The sequence below is a fragment of the Peromyscus maniculatus genome, chromosome 9, assembly GCF_049852395.1.
Source record: "Peromyscus maniculatus bairdii isolate BWxNUB_F1_BW_parent chromosome 9, HU_Pman_BW_mat_3.1, whole genome shotgun sequence".
NCBI lineage: Eukaryota > Metazoa > Chordata > Mammalia > Rodentia > Cricetidae > Peromyscus > Peromyscus maniculatus.
The window spans coordinates 39,622,693-39,643,686 of NC_134860.1; the positions used below are offsets into that span (position 1 = coordinate 39,622,693).

The 20,994-nt window shown below is 43.1% G+C and overlaps 1 protein-coding gene across 2 annotated transcripts in view; it reads right to left on the reverse strand.

Annotated features, from left to right (window-relative positions):
- Vcl (vinculin) overlaps positions 1-20,994 on the reverse strand; it is a 99,504-nt gene that overhangs the window by 15,610 nt on the left and 62,900 nt on the right. For both annotated transcript variants that reach the window (XM_006984773.4, XM_006984771.4), the window contains exons 8-14: positions 20,589-20,736; positions 13,940-14,093; positions 12,895-13,070; positions 9,012-9,202; positions 7,499-7,698; positions 6,296-6,424; positions 3,238-3,387 (exon numbers count right to left, since the gene is read on the reverse strand). In XM_006984773.4, coding sequence (XP_006984835.1) covers positions 3,238-3,387; positions 6,296-6,424; positions 7,499-7,698; positions 9,012-9,202; positions 12,895-13,070; positions 13,940-14,093; positions 20,589-20,736 — 1,148 coding nt within the window. The remainder of the gene's footprint in view (positions 1-3,237; positions 3,388-6,295; positions 6,425-7,498; positions 7,699-9,011; positions 9,203-12,894; positions 13,071-13,939; positions 14,094-20,588; positions 20,737-20,994) is intronic.

A 20,994-nucleotide genomic window follows, 5' to 3' on the forward strand; every position in this document is an offset into this window, starting at 1 on the left:
AAGTTGAAAACCAGCCTGGGCAAAATAGTGTCTTTAACAATAAAAATAAAATAAAAATTAAAAAAAAATTCAACCAAGTGTATATTGCCTATAATCTCAGCACTCGGGAGGTGAAAGCAGGCAGAAAGATTTCAAATTTAATGCTAACCTGGACTATCGATGTAGCAAGACCCATATCTCAAAAATAAGAGAAAAGGTTGGCATGGTAGGCATGCCTTTAATCCTATCACTGGGGAGACAGGCAAAGAGATCTCTGTGAGTTCAAGATCAATCTGGCAAATTCTAGGCCAGCAGGGCTTCATAATAAAACCCTGTCTATAAAATAAAATATTAGCATGAAATAAAACATTACTCAGATGTGATTTTTGAATAAGGATTAAAACACCTATTCACAACAAAAAAAATTACTCAGATTTTATTTAGAATAATATTAACTAAAACACCTGTTGAGTTAACAAACTGCTTTCACGTTCATCACACAACTGAAAATTTACATCAACCTCATGAAGGGTGGGGCAGGTTAACACCTTCACTTGGCAAGATGCAAAAATCAAGATGCTCTAGAGCATCTTATCAGTGACAGTGTTTGGGAAAGATGTACTGAGTAGCTGGTAATTCACAGCCCATGCAAGTATGATTTTATTCCTCAAAACAGTGCATTATGAAGGAATAACTTCATGGAGTAAGAAAGTTAGAATGCATTTGAGTCCAGATCTGTCTCTACAGCCTTCGTTCTTTCCAAGACTGGAGTGTTGAGTCTAAGTTTTCTGGTTTCAGTTTGTTAACTCAACAGGTGTTTTAGTTAATATTATTCTAAATAAAATTTGAGTAAATTTGTTTTCTGGGTTGGTTTTGTTTTGGAAGCACAAGGACAATTGTATTAGAGTTTAAAAGGAAAACCACAGGGTAGGCAAGCTGTGAAATCAGCAGCTGCCTGAGGAGATGAACTAGGAGAAAAGGAAAAAAGGCATTTAAACTGGCGTGGGGGCAGACAGGTGACCAACAATTGGTCACATGGCAGGGAGGGACGCTTTGGAGGAGAGGAAGTCCAAAATACTGGAGGAAGTTCAGGAAAGCCTGTTAGGGGAGATGGGGGGAGCCCACGAGTTCAGGAAAGCCTATTAGGGGAGATGGGGGGAGCCCACGAGTTCAGGAAAGCCTGTTAGGAGAGATGGGGGGAGCCCACGAGTTCAGGAAAGCCTGTTAGGAGAGAGGGAGAAAGAAGTAAAGAAGGGTCAGTGTCTCTGAACACTTCAGAAAAGCAGGAAGACTTACTTGCCCATATGGCTACAGTCCTTAAACTTCTGCACTTCTGGGGGTTTTGTTTTGTTTTTTAAAATCTCAGTTTTATCCTGAAATTGTTTTGTCTAATGTTTTATGGAAGGATCTTGTTGTTGTTGTTTTAAAGTAAGAATGTTCAGATTTTATAAAAATTCCTAAAAAGGCTGGATGAAGATACACACAGTGGGTGAATGCCTGTCGTCCCATCATTCAAAGCACTGATGTGAGTCCAAGGCCAGCCTGGGCTTCACAAACAAGATCTGGTTTTGTTTTTTTGTTTTTTGTTTTTGTTTTTAAGTTAAATGAACATGACTTCTCCAAATGGGCTGGGGCATGTAGCTCTGTGGTGACGTGAGGGATTCGCCTTGCATGTATACAGCCCTGAGTTCCAAGGAGCGGGGAGAGGTAGAGGAGGGAGACAGAGAAACCCTAAAGTCTTAACAGGCAATACAGACACACATGGACCATTTCCCTCTCCTCCCCAGAGAACTTCCCACAAAAGTGAGAATGACAGCTTTATAAAGCCTAGCAGAATCTCATATACATTATAGGCACTTAATCAATGTAATGAATTTTACTATATATTAAGAGGAGAAGGGGAAACCAACCCTGCACAAACATTACACTAAATGATGCTGAGCAGCTGATCTTTTTAAGAAAGCTAGGCGGGCCGGCCAGCAGTGGCGAAAGCCTTTAATCCCAGCACTCAGGAGGCAGAACCAGGCGGATCTCTGTGAGTTCGAGGCCAGCCTTGACTACAGAGTGAGTTCTAGGAAAGGCACAAAGCTATACAGAGAAACCCTGTCTCGAAAAAAACCAAAAGAAAAAGAAAGCTAGGTGGGCATGCTACTGCACACCTATAATTCTATCATTAAATAGTTATAGTCCAGCCTGGGCTACAAATCAAAAGCTTCCCTCAGATAAAAAAGGGGGGGCGGGGAGGCAGACTGACCTACTAGAACTTTAATTCTTTCCAATTTGTTTTCTCTCATTTCCAAATCTTCTTTTGTTCTCAAATTTCCTGGATATACTTTGGCCACATAATTAATTACATACCTTAGTTATGCGGTTAGGTAGAAAAGGAAAACTAGCAACAGAAACAGCTATCCTTCTCAATCTCCTCAGAGAGACGGTTAGTTACATATGTATGATGGGAGAGGGCTGCTTTATAGCCTGGTTTTGCTTTCAAAATGAGACTGACCACTACTTAAAACTGCAAACAATGCAAAAACATAGAAAGGTCCAAGTCCTCTCTAATCCTAGAGTCTGACCCAATGAATATGTAAATATGGATATGGGCATGTGTGTATGATGTGTCTATATATGATATACACGCACATGCTAGCATTTGTGAGTGCGGAAGTCAGAGGACAACCTTGGTGTTGGTCCTCACCTCCCAACTTGTTGGAGACATTAGTCTCTTTGTTGTTCATGACCGTGTATGCCAGACTCGGTGGCCTGTGAGTTCCCAGGGATTCTCCTCGTCTCCACCCACCAGCTCGCCTTAGGAGCACTGTATTACAGACATACCCTACCGTGGCTGGCTTTTACATGAGTTCTGGGGATCCAGACTCAAGTCCACATCATCACGTGACAAGCACCTTCCCAGCTGAGCTACTTGCCTAGCTCCATATACATGTCTTTGAGATTTATTTTCATTATGTCTAAGTATGTGTAGGTGTGTATGCTGCATGTGGGTTTGTGCGCAAGTGCAGGTGCCCATGAAGGTCAGAGGCGTAAGATCTCCAGGAGAAGGAACTACATGCTGCTGTGAGCCAAACGACGTGGGCTCTGGGAAGCAAACCAGGGACCTCTGATGGCTCCGAACTGCTGAGCCACCTCTCCAGCCCCTCTGCGTACTTTTTTTAAATGTGATCCTAACAAAGCAGCTTTAATTAATTTCATCTGGTAAATGCTCTATGATGATACTGAGATGAAGAGTGAGGAGAGTGTAACCTGGGGAGTGAGTTCCCGGGCTGTCTTCACTGACGCCTGAATGCCTTCCACCGTTGATTTATTGGCAGTACCAACAGCAGCCGCCTTCTCCGCGGTGGCCCCAAGCCTTCCGGAATGGTTTTCAAAGTTGGCTGCCCTCTCATCAAAGACCTGGAGGAAAAAAATAAAGACATCAAGGAAATGTATCTCAATGCAATACACACCAGGAAGTCTGAGAAAAGACATTTTTCATCTGATTCCGCAACTGCTCAAAAATTTGAGATGACATCCAGTCTTATTACTAAACAATAGTCAAATGCCAAACCTTGACATTTATAGATTTCCTCAGAGGCTCAGTCTTAAGCATCATGGACACACACAGAGACACTTCCCTGAATCTTCATTCAAGCTTACTTACCACGAACAAGCAGGACACACACAGAATTACACAATTTGCAACAAGTTCACAGAATAATGAAGACTAAATTATCTCATTCCCCAAAGGGCTTTGCTCTTAGTTTGAAGGAGACAGACAAACCCACTCCAGGCTCTACTGTAGGCAGCTGGGTGCATTACAAGCCCCTGAGTATCCACAAAGAGTCCTCACCTAGCTCCAGCCTCCCCCGACATATCCCATTACCATTAATGTTGTAAAAACTCTGCCCTTGACCTCAGTGGGAAAATGATAGCTGGTGCTCACACTAGACTAACACAAGGGCAGGGATGGGCGATATTATTAGTGCCAAAGGCAAATCCATCTACTTAACTGTTCAGTTGGGTCTCTGAATCTTAAAAAGTTAACTTTCCTTCCCTTGCAGGTATCAGGAGAGGCTGAACATCAAAGAAACTATTTAACTTAAAGGGACAAAAGGCTTCCTATTTTCTTGGGTGCCATTAGGATCGGTAAGTGGAAAGAAAAGAAGGTATACAAACAGCACTGAGCATGCCAGGAGCCTGGCAGAACACCTCTCTTCTACACCCCACTGAGGGTACTACTTCCGTACTTGGTACCAACTCTGACTCAAGTTGGACAATCTCTGAAGGTCTCCAACTGGACAGCAAGTTCCATTCTCATGCCAGTGTTCCACATTCACCAACTGCCGTCAGCCTGTCCTGACCTCCTGTTCTGATTCAGCTTCCTGGGTTCCAATTAGGTAAGGCTCACACTCCAGACAAAGAGTTGGTCCAGTCCTGTTCTCCTGGCCTCACAGGGTATCCTGCTCTCGCCGATCCCCACACTATAGGTTTACAGGTCTGCTGCCTACTTTGGTGGACATTTCAAGCCCAGGCTGTATCTGTTCTCCCTCTAACTGATGCATTAGCTTGCTTTTCTCTGAGCTCAGTCAAAATTTACTGACTGCCTACTATTTGCCTGGTCTTAAGGTAGGTATTGAAAAGATTAAAAATGGAGAAAATAATGGTGTGCACCTAAAGGGGTTCACAACCTAGCGGGAAGCCCAGCAACAGGCATTTGTAATAAGGTGCGTCACTACGGAAATAGCAGAGCCACACAGCAATCCTAGGGGAGTCAAAGGAAAGGTCCTTCATCTATCCACAAAGCAAAAGGACACAATAAAGGACAAAGAGGAACCAGGCAGAAAAGAAGCCAGAGGTCATAAGGTAGAGAGAGGAAGCAAAGACATAGAGGGCCAAGGATGCGAGAGACATCACACACAACTAGCTAGTGCAGGAACGTGGGATAAGAGACAGCAACCTGTACGAAACCAACATGGAAAGAATACTAAGAGCCAGACCACAGCAGCTTGGGGACACAGCTCATTGGTAGAGAGCTTGCTAGCATGCATGAGGTCCTGAGTCGGACTCCCAGGGTCCCACAAGTCAGGTGTTAGGGCCCAGCATTGAGTGCAGCATTGAGGAGGGTCAGGAGCTCAAGGCCATCCTCAGCCTCCTAACAAGACCAAGGCCAGCCTGGGGTACATGAACAACAAAGAAACATGTCAACAAAGCCACAGCACAAAGCTCCAGCTTTGTCCTGATGCCCACTGAGCGGCTTAACCAGGAGAAGCACAAGGCTGGAGGAACTTTGTCTCTTCCCCAGTTCGGTGGCTTAATGAATGATTCAAAGGCAACAGAGCTAAGCGACCACCCTGGAGGCCAAGACCAAGAATCAGAATTGAAACTGTGGCAACACAATCAAAAGGATCCAGACTTACTGGTGATATAAGATGAATATGTGTGAAGGTCTAGGGAACAGTTTCGAAGAGGAACAGCACGTGCATCTAAGAACACATATGGAGCATCTAGGATCTGGGTCCCACAAGACAATCAGAGAGCTGGGTCTAGGGGGTCTGAGATGTAGAGGGCCGGGATGGAAAAGTAGCAAATCGCCCTAGCATTAGGGGACTATGAACTGAACCATCTCCTAACCTAGGCCAGAAAGAGAGTTTGCTAAGAAGTAAAATCGCAACATTGACCCAAAATTACTACATCTTAGGTGGCCGTCCAACTTTCCCTCTGTGGCTAACTAATGGCTAGGAAAGGCCTTGTCTCAAAAAACAAAACCAATACAACACACTGAGCAGTTACATACTGAAGATCCAAACAACACCCACTCACAAACCAGGCCTTTGGGGACCTTTCTTCCTGAAGAGTTGGCTTACCAGCTCATCACTAGCCCACTGTTCACTGTAATGACTCTGGATTCACTCTGGGGGAGGGAGGAGTCACTGGAAAGGTTTGCACAGAATTATTACATCAAGTGAGTTTAAAGGAGTGTCCTGATTTGGGCTGAGTCTAAAATGCCCTATTCTGAAAGTTGTGGCTGGAGTGACCCTCATCCCTCATTTCTTCCTGCCTGGAGTGATACCTTCCCTTGAGAAAAACACCAAGAAAAACATAGAGAAGCCAGATTTTACCTTTTGGGTCAATGCCAAAGATACTTCCTTTCATGTCGGGCTCCTTGCTATGGGATGAAAAGCAATACCGCTTGCTCTAATCCAATGGTCAGATATGCTGCAGCTAGCACGCACAGGCAGACATGACTGATACTCCTGGGAAGATTTCCCGTTTGCCCTTCCATCTTGCCTCCACAAGCAATCCATGTCCTTCAAATACCCACCTCTTCCCGATTGGGTGCATCAGGAGGAGCTGTGGCCGCCACCGCCAGCAGCTTGATGGGAGTTGTGGTATCGCTGAAAACATCGGACACCTCTTGAGTCATAGCTTCCTGCATCTGAGCTTTAAGATCCTTAAAAAGATTGTTTACAAATGAAATTGACAGCAACACCCGGAAGGCATAGCTGCTCACTTCACTGACACATTCATTCTGTCTTTCATTCATTCACTTTCAAAACTATTTCTTGAATAGCAAATATGTACGAAGCACAGAGCTAGAACAGACCTAGTTACGAATTCTGTTCTCTAAGACATTGGTACCTAGTCAAGGGGCACACACGGCTCCCTTCCTGGTAGAGACCATGAAATGGCAGTGAGAACCACAGGGAGGCTCTAAGGAGAACTGGAGTTCCTCACTGTTCCCAGTTCTAGCCAGGCCTGGTGATGACTTTATTAACTGTCTGGAAAACACAGTACCAAATTTCTAAATAGTTTACTACCTCAAAAGAAATTAAAAAATAAATAAATAAATAAATAAATAAATAAATAAATAAATAAATAAATAAAATAAGGTTTCTAAAAGAAAATCAATAACCTCCAGGAATATGCACATAATCATTGTACTCAGAAGGTAGTACTATGAAGATTGCCAAGCATTCAAGGCCAGCCTGGGCTACGGTGAGACACTCTATCTAAAAAAAATAAACACTGACTAAATATCAGTGAAATGATATAGGCACAGAGCAAAATCATGAAAGCTCTCTTAATTAAGTGAAATTTAGAAAAAACGTTAGTTGCTGCCACTCAGCTTTTTGCTAATAAGCTCTGATCTCCTTATACATTTGGTCACGTGGCTTTAATTTTCCCTACACCAAGAATCTCAAGTCTCGGGCCGTGGTGGGGCAGCTCAGTCAGTGAGGTGCTTGCCTTGACAGGAGAACCTGCATTTGAGCTCCCAACCTCACACGAAAAAGTGCTGGCACCGGAGAGGTGCGGACAAGCAGATCCCTGGGGTCCTGGCTGCCCAGCCTACTCTCTGGGCAAGCTCTGGAACAATGAGACACCCTGTCTCAGAAAATAAGGGCAGATGGTGCCTGACATCTGAGTGGTCCTCTGACCTCCACACGCACGTGCACATTGTACAAAAGTCTCTTCTCTTCGCTGTTTCTTTAGACGAACAGACATCAAAGAATAGACCGAGGTCTACCTTTAAGGAGTCTTGGAGCTGGGAAGCAAGTGCTCTCGCCTGAGGACTCTCCCCTTCCCCTCGGGCAGCCAGGTCAGCCAGCTGGGCTGTTAGCTGATCGACACGGTCACACTTGGCAAGAAGATCTTGGCGATAGGGTCCCATCATGACATTGGCCAGCCGATGCCCCTCAGCCACAAGTCCACGGATGGCGGCCTGACCTAAACCAAGAGGGAAACACGTAAGTTCACACAGACGTGGGGAAGGGGCTGTGGTGTCACTCCAGATTCTTTTAAATAGCATTTAAGGAGTACAGGATTCTCCGACACACGGTACACGTATAAAGAAACAAACCATACATTAACTTTTCAGAAGTTGGGGAAGTGCTGGGATTTACCCAGGGCCTCCTGCATTATCTAATACTGACCGACACCCGAAGCCTAACTCGTATTCCTTCCTCCTTTCCTTTACAATGAGCACTGCTCACTTAACTAAATCTCCTTCTGACTGTTTGCCCGGCACACCCAAGTCTTAGGGTTTGTCCCTAGCACTACAAGAGCAACAAAACCAAAAACATAACCTAAAAATATAGGCTATAATTTAATAAACATAACTATTTTACTGTTTGCTAGGTATTGCAATAATATGCACATTGTTTACATCATTCTGATAGGAACTCCTCAGAAATAAATTAACAGAAAAAACTCCTAACAACCCAATGGCTGCCCAGTGGGTACGAACACTTGAACACACTGAGCACAGAACAGAGGGCGGTGTGTTTCACTCCTGTACCGGCTTAGGCATCTGCCCCATCCTCTGGCCCCTCACCGGCACTAGACATCAAAAATTCAAACACTCATCTTACCAGGGAATGGAGGAAAGGAGAGGGTATCTTTCAGCCTCAGCAGATGTGCTAGGCAATCATGAAATAAAATCATATAAATCTATTTCTAGGTCTTCTTAGAAATCAAACTTTCAGATTATAATATTTTCAACATTCAGCCAGGCCTGATGGCATATGCTTTTAATCCCAGCACTCGGGAGGCAGAGGCAGGTGGATTTCTTTGAGTTCAAGGCCAACTGGGTCTACATAGTGAGTTCCAGGACAGCTAAAACTAGAGCTACATAGAGAGACCCTGTCTCAAAAAAAAAAAAAAAAGATTCAACTTCTACAGGATGCTGCAAGGACATCAAATACCTTTTATTGTCATTTTTCAAAAACTATATTTAACTGAGTACTTGGTGAGGACTATAAAAGAGAAATACTATACATAGAATACTATACATAGTATAGAACGAAACATACATAGGATTGGTAGTAATCAGTTCAAAGTTTCAATTATGAAGCTCTTTCTGTCTGTCCACAGCACAATCATTTACTCTCTAATACTTGGTTAATAACAGCGATTTTCCCGGCTGCATCTGGAGATGCACTGAACGCGCCTTCTCATCGGCTCAAGAGCCCTTCAGCGCCTTATTACTGACCGTAAGGGACACGTGGCAGTGGCCCGCACAGTTCCCGACCAGCCCTTACCGACTCCACGGTCATCCACGGTAGGATTATCAATCCAGCGCTGTGCTTGTTCGATCTTGCCCTCGAGGTGGACCGCTGCCTTGGCAGGTCTGCTGTTGGCCACAGCCCTGTTGGTTTTGGTCTGCAGGTTCTGCAAGGCCGTGGCCACCTGCTTAGCTAATGCTCGCGCCTCTGGGGAGTCTCCTTTCCCCCTACAGAAATAAAAACGACCATCCAGTTATAATTTACATCGTAGACACAGTTATGTTGAGGTAATTTAACTGTTAATAACATGTTAATGGGAAAGAAAATCGCTAACGATTATCAAATTGACTTGAAATGAATGTTTATTTAGCCCTTAAATAGAATTGAAATTCACATTATTTTCTCCTAGTTTGAGTCAGTCTACACAATCATACAACTACAAGGTATGTTAGCCAGGTCTAATCACTCACCACTAGATTGCCCGTACTCTTAGTCTGCCACATATAAAACCCCAAGATCCAGCCGGGTGGTTGGCGCCTTTGATCCCAGCACTTGGGAGGCAGAGGCAGGCGGATCTCTGTGAGTTCAAGGCCAGCCTGGTCTACAGAACTCCAGGACAGCCAGGGCTACACAGAGAAACCCTGTATCAAAAAACAAAAACAAACAACAGCAAAAACACCACAAGCTCCCTGTGGAACCAGGGGTGCCTGGACAGCCATGTTCGTAGTAGAAGCAGTACTGGTGACAGTGGTCACACAACTGGTAATGATGCCGTGTCTGAGCCCTGATCTCTCCAGGTCTGCCACAAGTTCTCCCTCTGCCAAGTTCTCCCTCACAGCACTGAACACAACAGTCCTGTGGGGCGAAGAACGGTGTCAGCTAACACACAAAACTGACACACAAAGGTGAGCAAGACCCCATTATTTAATCTGGGGGAGTCTGGGTTCAAATCTGGCCCTCTGAGTTTAGAGTGCTCCCTTTTAAACGACCACCTGTTCTATCTTATGTCAGTACCCCGTAATTCCTATTCTCTGCCGAAACTGATTGAACTGGGGGGTTTTCCCCTCAAAGACAACAAACACACCTGCAGTCACAAGTGACATTTAATTAGACTCTAGTGTTTCTCTCAGTACAAGGCAAATCAAAGTGATCTGGGATTCTATTTTTAGATACCGAGTGTTAAATCAGTCATCCAAAGAGACGCTGATAAATTATATCTAGGTCCATATTTTAAACAAAATTTTCAAGTAATCCTTGGAACACACTTCAAAAACATTCTCACAGTGAACCAGCGGTGGCTCTGGAGCTAGACAGTCGCGTTAAGGCTGGGGCGTGGATAGTCAGACCAAAGGAAGAGCCCCAGTAAATTGCACAAAGAGAATAAACGAACATACAGGACCCACCGGCAGCTAAGATGCTGAAGGGGGACATGAGGGCTTCTAGCTGCTACTAGATTTGGCCACAGTTCGAGGTGGGGTTCCATTAGATGCCTCTACATATTTTCAATCCAGTTCCTTGCCGCCAAAGAATCTAAACAAGTGTAGGGGCTAGAGAGATGGCTCAGAGGTTAAGAGCACTGACTGCTCTTCCAGAGGTCCTGAGTTCAATTCCCAGCACCCACATGGTGGCTCACAACCATCTGAAATGAGATCTGGCACCCTCTTCTGTGTTCATAATAAATAAATAAATAAATCTTAAAGAAAAAAAAAAAGAATCTAAACAAGTGTAGCCGCACAGCAATTTAAAAAAAAAAAAAAAAAACACGTCATGTGCACTCAGGAGGCAGAGGCAGGAGGATCTCTGTGAGTTCGAGGCCAGCCTGGTCTACAGAGCGAGGTCCAGGACAGGCTCCAGGGCTACACAAAGAAACCCTGTCTCAAAACAAACAAACAAAAGAATATAAACTGACCCGAAAGAACTAATTCCAAAGATGTGATTCTAACCATTATGAAAACAAAAAGTAAGGACTGGAGAGATGGCTCAGCGGTTACAAGCACTGGCTGCTCTTTCAGAGGACCCAGGTTCAATTCCCAGCACAACCATCCGTGACAGCTCCAGTTCCAGTTCCAGATTCAACACCCTCTTCTGGCCTCTGTAAGCACCAGGCATGCATGTGGTAGACAGACATACAGACAGACAAAACACCCACGAAACATAAAGTAACAACTTAAGAAAGAAAGAAAATACAAAGAATCTGGTTAAATTTTATATCTAGAGACTACTTGGTCACAGAAATACCTTCATCCGCCTCATCTATAAAAATGAAAATATCAGCCCATCTGCCAGAATGACTAATTGTAAAAACTTCTTATTTTCTCTAGCCTCCCCTCTTACAGAGCTAGACAAAGAAAGTGTTTACCGTGGTTTTCACCTGACTAAGCTGCCGGCAGCTTATGTACACGGCTGTTCATGTTACAATGATAACTACGATGGCAGCCTAGCGGCCACACATAAACATCTACTGTTACCATCGCTACCAGTAGTTATCTCTCTGTCGTCTGAAAACTAGTCACGAGTATCTACCTCTGCAATGGAGTGTGCCAGGTCCTAGGGATTCTCTGCCTTTTTGCTTTCTTAGGCAGCAGTGGCCTCTTTGTCAGGATTCTAATGAATCTCTTACTTTGGGAAGACAAGAATAGGCATTTTCTCACAGAAGAACAGAAATAGAACCTATAAGTTAGGTGGAAGAAGTGGGATGTGACTTTGGTTATCCTTAGAGAACCGTGATGCAGGACTAGGGAACAAAAGACAGCCGTTTCTTCTTCGCCATCCCTCCCTTCCTTAACATTCCCGAAAGCATGCTGAGAGGCTCTGGCTGGGCAGTGTAGCCACTGTGCTCTACCCCTGGCCAAGCTCAGTTCTCCTCCAGCTGTCAGAGAAGACCATCCTCTGGGACAAAGCAATTGTTCTGGAGAGACGCACAGGGAGCAGAGAGAGAGGACAAGGGTACTCAACTCAGACCACCCTCCTCACATCCCCCTGTAGAGCATTCCAGGATAAGGTGCCAATTCAGTTTGGTTTGGCTTGGTTTCTTGAGATACGGTCTCACAGAGCCCAGGCTGGCCTCAGATTCATGATGGAGCCACAGAAGACCTTGAACTTCTTATCCTCCTGCCTCTACCTCCCAATTTCTGGGATCATAGACATCTTCTCTACCATGCCTTGTTTTATGCCATGCCGGCAATCAAACCCAGGGCCCTGCACAAGAACTCTACCAACTGAGCTATATTCCCCAGCCCATGGTGCTGTTTTGTTGTTTTAAAGACAGCAATGTGTTTGTCAGAACAAAAGAATAACTCTTTTCTATATACTCAAAGTAGGTATGATGAAAGCCTTTAAGAAAGGAAGCTGTGGCAAGGATGTTATTATAGGAACAATCATCCAGGAAATGTAATTTAAGAATCCTTTATATAACTGCTACTCAAGAAATCACACTGCTGAGGAAGGGAGAAAGTATGCCTCCTGTCTCCCTCACATATTCACACAGGAGTCTTTTCATAGCTAACGACAACAATGATTTTCCTCATGTCTAGGACAGACCTGCAACCAACACAATATAGCAAGGAAATTCCTACTTTAGAAACACTGAAAATAGAACTTAAAAAATGAATTCTCAACAGGCTAAATGTTCTCATTTGAAACTATGGCCAGCTGTCAATTATTAAAGTTCAGTTACATCGCTGATACACAGAGGCAACCTCTGACCTTGCCATGTCACTAACTCTTTAGCCTATGGGGATCCCACATGCATTTGCCATACATTATGTCTGAGGAAGGGTCCAAGGATCTACACTTTGGGGATTATATATGCATTTAAGCTATGGGGAGTCAACTCTACATGCTCCTAGAGCAGAAGAGAAAGTGTGTGGGAGGTGAGATAGAGAGATACTAATGTGGGACTAAGAAATTAAATACATACTGTCTTCGTAAATCTCCCAATTTAGAGGTCAGAGCAGCTATCTCTCCAAGGGAGCGTAGGATGTCATCTCTCTCCTTAGGGTCGTCACATAACTCTGCAATCTTCCGAGCTTCAGCTAGAGCCCCTCGAATCTGTTCTTCTCCTTCAGGTCCACCATTTGGATCTGCAAGCCAATTCTACACACCAAAGTGGACAATGTCATTTACTCATGAACCACATTTAAACTTACAAATCACCAGGAAGAGCTCTCGTCTCGCGGCATAATGGCCATCGTTTTTAGAGCAGTAATTCTAATTGTTTTATAGAGGTTCTTAGCTCAGGTGAAATCGAATCACTCCATCTTTTCTTGTCTGTGTACCATCATGTCATATCTCCAAACACCCCAAATATTGGGGATCAAACCCAGCCATACACTCCTACCACTGAGCTATGCTACCAGCCCCGTTGATTTCCATTAAAATTACTCTTTGGCTTGACTAACATGCACAAGGCCCTGAGTTTGATACCCAAACAGAAAGAACAAAGATACACAACAACAAAGAGGAATAAAATATCTTCATAAGCTTTATCCCATCTTTAAATTAATCAGACTTTTTTTGTTGTTGTTGGTTTTTTGTTTGTTTGCTTATTTGTTTTTCGAGACAGGGTTTCTCTGTGTGGTTTTGGATCCTGTCCTGGATTAATCAGACATTTTTCCCCCAAGTTTTCAAGCATTTGTTTTTGTAAAATGCTTTGAAAGGTATAGAATCCTAAATTTGAATACCACTATGACCTAATATAGTAGTGAATTGTAAGACAGGAAACAGTTTCAAAATCTACGATTCTGTCATATTCAGAGATCCTTTTACCAGCTGAAGTACTGAAAATTAAGGCCTTTAATTCAAAATGTAGACAAACCTGAGTCTACAACTATGATGGTACAGATGTTACCACAGGAAACTGCTGGGAATCGGTCATCACTAAGGAGCATCCATTATCCACCCACAGCAGAGGACGGCAGAGGGCAGTGTAGGAAGAGAAGGGGCTGTTTAGGGACCCTCCTCACCTGGGCAGCATCGATCTTCTTCGCAATACTCTGCTTTGAGTTTGTCATGGCTTCCAGCTTTCGAGCTGCATTTTCCACTTTCGCAGTGAGCACGTCGAGACCCTGAGACACCTGCTGGGCCTTCTGCATGGCCACTGGCGAGGCTCCTTGTCCTCTACTCAGAATGACAGACACAGTCATTACGTCCTCTCAGATATGTAATAACAAATATTCCTTTACCCAGCACATGTCATTTTTATTAACAAGTGTGTCTTTCTCATTTCTCCAGTAAGCTCAGACAGCCACAAGAAAACTGAACAAAGAAAAAACATCCACACTACCTACTTTCTCTTTTTCTTTCAAAAACACATGCTTTTATCCTGTTTTGAATTTTTGAGATCAAGTCTTACATAGCTTTGAACACTTCATCTTCCAAATTCTTCTTCCCAAGGGCCAGAATTATAAGCATGCACCACCATGTCCAACTCATCATTACTGTTAGGGAACTATCTAAATGACTTGGGAGCCAGGCTTGCAAATTTTGATGATAATTATTCTTGACTATATATCTATATATATAGATATAGAACCAAACATAAACTTCAGTAGGAAATTTTGCTGGAGCTCTCACTGTTATAAAGGGCTCTGTTACTATAGAAATGTGTGCTTTAAAATGAGTAGCCAATTAACTTGTCTGAATCACACACACTTTGGAATTATTTCAGAACATAGTGTATATAGTATGAGAAAATATACCACAGTGAAATCAATTAGACCTGCATTTCTAAATCCTGACCTTTTGACCCTGTGGCATTTTTGTTCTAATGTTTAACATTCTTGGGCTTTAGAATGTGTTTAGTTTTGGGGTTTTCTCTGTTTTGAAACCAGCTCTGCCTATGTAGCACAGGCTGGAAATCACTACTTGGACCAGGCTGGCCTCAGACTCCCAAGTACTGAAATTAAGGGGGTGTGCCACACCCCTGGCAGCTTCTCTTTCTTATTTATAAAACTAAAGTAACATAAAATGAAGGTAAGTAACAATACAGTATTTGCCCTGCTAACTTAACAAAGTAACTTCAGAATAGCATACTTTAACAGGAAATGCCTTATTAGTACACTGTTAGACAGCATAAGGGTTTGACCCCAGCACTGGGAAGGGGGAAAAGGAACTGTAAAGATAATATACATCAGAGCTGAGGTATGGCTCATAGTTGTAGACAGCTTGCCTAAATCTGTGAGCTCCCAAGTTCAATTCCCAGTTTGTAGGAGCCCACAGAGGTTTCCTAGTAAGATCTGAGCTTGCTTTACCAGGAGGATTGCATAAGAGGATGACTGGACCACAGGCCTGGCTACCGGGTGGTTGGAAGGGTCTATCTAGCAAGGCGTAGGTCTTTTGCCTCACTGCTTGGCATTGTTATAAAAAGCCCTTTTGAATAAAATTCTGGGCAAGGTTACTAGGGACAGACTGCCATATGATGCTGCTATAACTGAAAACAAAAGTTTCAGAGACGTGTGTTTGAACTAGAATTGTTAATTGCAAACAAAAAGTTTTTGGTTATGGGTGTCTTTATATTTGGAAGACGGGTACCAGAACTCATTTTTTGAACTTTTCAGACTTAAGAAATGAGATGGAGCCGGGTGGTGGTGGTGGTGGTGGTGGTGGTGGCGGCGGCGGTGGCGGCGGCGGCGGCGGCGGCGGCGGCGGCGGCGGCGGCGGCGGCGCACGCCTTTAATCCCAGCACTCGGGAGGCAGAGCCAGGCAGATCTCTGTGAGTTCGAGGCCAGCCTGGGCTACCAAGTGAGTTCCAGGAAAGGCGCAAAGCTACACAGAGAAACCCTGTCTCGAAAAACCAAAAAAAAAAAAAAAAAAAAAAAAAAATGAGATGGAACAGAATGATTCCATTGCAATGTGACAATTTTTACTTTGCCTACTCATATAGACTCTATTAACTGTGGTGATTCACAAAATGTTTTGTGTTAAAAATAGAACTGTTTATGGAACTGGTTGTGTGTTTAGATTTTTTTTTTTACTTAAGCTCAAGATGCAGTTTAAAAAATTATAAAGAAAAGGGGGTGTTAATATTCCTCAGTCTATTCACCTTAATTTAAAAAAAAAAAATATTTTCTTGTCCCTTGAGTAGACTGATGTTAACTTGTGTCAATATACTGTATGTTTAATTTAGTTCTATTAAGAAATTGCTTTTGGATGTTTGCTGAAGTTTTTAAAGTGTAAATGGTTACATTGAGAGTATTGCTTTTGAATGTAGGTTTGTAGGAATTATAATTGTGTTAGCGTTATTATGTTAACCTATTGATATTGGTGCACCATGGTTTGGCGAAGTTAAGGGAGTATTTAAGTTTGATGTGACTGCATCAGAAGTTTATCCTATGTTTTGTTAGCAAGAAATGCAAATGATTCTATTGAGATTGCTTAAAAGTGTATTTTTACTAAAGTTTTTAAATTTTAATGGTTCTATTAAGAGTTTGCTTTTGGATGTAAGTTTAAGAGAATTTTAATTATGTATAGTAATATTTATGCTAGAATTATGTTAACTTGTTTGTTTGGTGAAGCTAAGGGAGTCTTTAAGTTTGATGCAGTTGCATCCGGAGTTTGATTTATTTGATGCAGCTGCATAAGGACTTTGTTGATTTAAAAAAGGGCCTGGTGCAGCTAAGACTTCTATAGACATCTCAGACCCGTTCAAAATGTCCATTCCATCTTTATCATCCTCTACTCCTTCTCTGGAAGGTGTGGCAGCTATGAGGATTGCTGTGGTTGTTACAGCTACTTGCAAGCTCTTCATGGGGAGCTTAATATTTTAAAATATTAAGAAGAGGGTCCTGTGGGAGCCCACAGAGGTTTCCTAGTGAGATCTGAGCTTGCTTTATCAGCAAGAATGCATAAGAGGATGATTGGACCATGGGACTGGGTACCAGGTGTTTGGAAGGGTCTACATTTGGTTGTATCTAGCAAGGGGGAGGTCTTTTGTCTCACCCCTTGGCATTGTTATAAAAAGCCCTTTTGAATAAAGTTCTGGGCCAGTGGATAAGGATCCAGGCCCTTCCAAGGCTATCCTGTGTTTCTTTTTCTCTCTCCTCTATCCTTCTATCTGAATCTCTTATCCCTCACTACTCAAGAGAACCTTGGGGTAAAAGGTGGGGGCAGGTCCCCCATGCCAGGCCAAGTGGCAGGGGGGTAGCAGAAAGGAAAGGGGAAAAAATGAGCAAGAAAAAATATACTTGAAAACACTCTGAGAATACGAGTTTATAAACTACTAATGTAACTAAACTATCATCGCTATTACGATGAACCTAACAATCTTTTCTTTGGGGGAAGGGGGTGTTCAAGACAGCTCTCTGTGTAAAGTTCTGCTTGTCCTGGAACTTGCTTTGTAGACCAAGCAGGCCTCGAACTCACAGAGATCTACCTGCCTCTGCCTCCTGAATGCTAGAATTAAAGGCATACACCACCACCTGGCTGATAGCTTTCATTTAGAAGCAAGTCTGACATGGGGTTTCTGAGACAAAGGGCTAGTGAAAAATGTGCAATGTGGAATATCTCCTGACTTCTCTCTTAATTTTCTTTCTTTTTTATGTGCTTTGGTATTTTACCTTTGGTCTGTGTGAGGGTGCCAGATCCTCAGGAACTGGGGTTACAGACAGTTGTGAACTGCCATGTGGTTGCTGGGAATGAACCCAGGTCCTCTGGAAGAACAGCCAGTGTTCTTAACTGCTGACCCATCCCTCCAACCCCTCAACAATAATATTAATGTGTACCTTCCATTACTATGTAACAAGTTAGTACTGTGGTACAAAAAGAGCACACTGTTTCCTATGAAGTCTTTAAAGAACTGATATAATTCCTTCTCTCAGAAATGGTATTCTACTACTGCAAAAAAATGATGGGACTGAAATAGAGACCATTCCTTTAACAGACTTTCTAGGCCACAAAGTAAGACTTGCCATCTTTTTCCAAACTCAGATTATTTTAATCCACCTAGGCCAATAAAACCAATCATAAGTGTGACAATTTTATCATTTTAAAGAATGACATGATACATCCTAATCTGAGCTTCTAAAATGAATCTATTACCTATCTTCAAAAGAAATTTTTTTGAGATGGCACTTATTCTTACTTGATGTGTATGGGTGTTTGGTCTGCATGTATGCTGATGCACCATGTGCATGCAGTGCCTGTAGAGGCCAGAAGAGGGCATCGAATCCTCTGGAGCTGGAGCTACAGACAGCTGTATGCTACTGTGTAGGTGCTAAGAACTGAACCCAGGTCCTCTGAAAGAGCAGCCAGTGCTCTTATCCATTGAGCCATCTCTCCAGTCCCATGTCTATCTTTTTCTGCATGTATGTGTACATATGCATGTTTGTGTCCACGTGTGTATGCCAGGGTATGGGTGTTGCTTCTCAGTTGTCATTCGCCTTGTTTTGTGACACAGGGTTTCTCACTGGTCTAGAACTTGCTGATTAGGCTAGGTCGGTTAGGGCTCCAGGAACATGCCTGTCTCTACCTCATTGGCAATGAGATATAGACCCAGAATGCTATGAGGTCTGATGTTTTTGCGTAGCTTCTAAGGAGCTTCACACTTGTTTGGCAAGTACTTTACTGACTGAATGATCTGCTCAACCCCTCTGCCCTCCTTTTAAAAGTCCATCTCTACTAACACTGTAGGTAATGAGCTCCATAAATGTACTGCCAAGTGTATACATAAGCCTTTACCTCACTTGAGGCCTTCCCACAACCTGACAAGAATATACAAGACTGAGGAAATACTGCCCATGGTTTCTTTTATCTCATTCAAATATAGCAATTAGTCATGAGGAATACTTCTAGTATATGGATCTAACTGAAAAGGTAAGACTATGTATGGGCCGAATTCAAACTACAAAGTTTTGAGTTCTACACAGGTAAGAATGTATTCTTAAAACCTAGAAGCCTGACTATTAGTGAAGAAAGAGTTACTGTGCTCCAGCCATTAAAATGAGAAGACAGCAGGGTATGTGTCAGGAAAACACAATGGGAAGAGAGGGCTTTCTAGTCTTTTGTCATGAAAGGACAACACAGGCTCCAGTGTGAAGTGGGGGCGATAGTTACTGAGCTCTGGTCTAGCCTTTTCTCCTAACAGATTAGTGGTCTCTCCCATACAACCGCCTCATTCTTTTGCTTATATTCACAACTGTGTTTTTGAGAATTCCAAGTGAAAACTGCCTGCCAGCTGTGAAAGGGCTGCAGACCAAAGAGGCAGCAGTGAAAACTCAGAAGAGCCCAGAGCCTTGTCCAACTGCCCCGGCATTTTTCCAAGTGGGAACAAGACTTCTTTTTGTCCTTTCTACAAAGTTCCTGCAATGCTGCTTCTGACAGGGAAGTCTGCTTCTCAACAGAAGCCAGGCTCAGTGAGAGCCATGAGACTACATCTAAGCTGTTCCCTCCCCCTTCAAATACACCTCTGGAGGGGCTTCTATATCTACAATGCCACAAAAAGAATGCCTGGTATTGTACACGCATCTGCATTGTTTTTAAGTGGAAATGAATGGTTTCATAGGAATAAAAATTCATTCTGCTCCAAAAGCAGTGCTTGTACAATCCTCAGTTAGATGAGTACTTTGGAGCAAGCACAACGGTATGGAGCATGTTGAGGTCCGTTCCTGTGCTGTTATATATGCTATGCATATGTACATGTGTATCTGAATGATCAAGAAGTTTCAGGACATTCTCAAAGCTGAATTAAACTTCATCTACACTAGGCATCTCAGCACAATTCAGTCTTCTCAATGTCTCTAATATACTCATTAATGGCATAGATGAATTTTTTTTTTAAATCTTTATTCACCTGAGTTTTATTTCAACAGCAAACTAAGTACACTTATTTGGGAGTAGGGGAATTCTAAAAACCAAGACTGGAGAAGGGTAAAAAGAAGGTGATAAAACAAATTACAAGGGCCTGTGAGATGGCCCAGACAATATAGGTGTGTACACAAAAATAATAAAATATTAACAGTTTTAAAAATAAATTTTTCCCAGCACTCGGGAGGCAGAGCCAGGCGGATCTCTGTGAGTTCGAGGCCAGCCTGGGCTACCAAGTGAGCTCCAGGAAAGGCGCAAAGCTACGCGGAGAAACCCTGTCTCGAAAAACCAAAAAAATAAATAAATAAATAAATAAATTTTAACACACAATGAAAAAACACTATCGCATGTGGTTCAGGCTGGCCTTCAATAGGCAGCTGAGGACAACACTGAACTCTGACCTTCCTGCCTCCAGCTCCTGAGTTCTAGGATCCGAGGCATACCATCCTTGCCTGGTTGATGGGTGCTACTATCTGAGATTCATGCATCCTAAACAAGCATTCTACCAAGTGAGATATATCTCCAGTCCTGTTGTTACTCTTTGAGGTCTCTTTCTACCCATCCGTCTTTTATAAAAGAGAACTAATTTGGTCAGACTTCAACTCTGCCACTTATTCTTCATAAAAACCTAGCTAAAAACTTTAAAACAAAAATCAACAACAAAATGAACTCTAACTTTACTAGTCTTTGAATATTTTGCAGTTCTGTTATCAGCAAAAGACAATTCAGTCAAAGTGGCAGGGCTTCCGTCCTGAACACCTCACTAGGAGTGAGTTATTCACGACTGGTTTGGGAAAAGCAGAGGGACCTTACCTGGCTCGGAGGTCAGCCACCTGGTCAGTCATCTGCCCTAGCATTTTGCAGGTTCCCAGGATCTCCCTGCGTTCCTTGCCTGCACAGAGTTCACCAACTTTTCCAGCTTCATCTAAGATCTGCCTGATGGCCTGCTCCCCGGCGTCCCCTGCAGTAGTGAGATATTCAGTATCTACACTGTAGGCACATCAATTATTCAGAGAGGTTACTTTACAATCATTTCATTCATGAAGGAATGGACCAGTGGAACAGACAGCTGATAGAAGGCCTTCCGTCTGCCAGCTAACAGGCATGGAGTGCCTCCCAACCCTGAGGTGAGGTTTTCACCACAGGCCCTGCTGAAAAAGGCATTTGGTACCATATCTGCTCAGAGATATCAAGTGGATGACCTAAGAATGAGGATGAT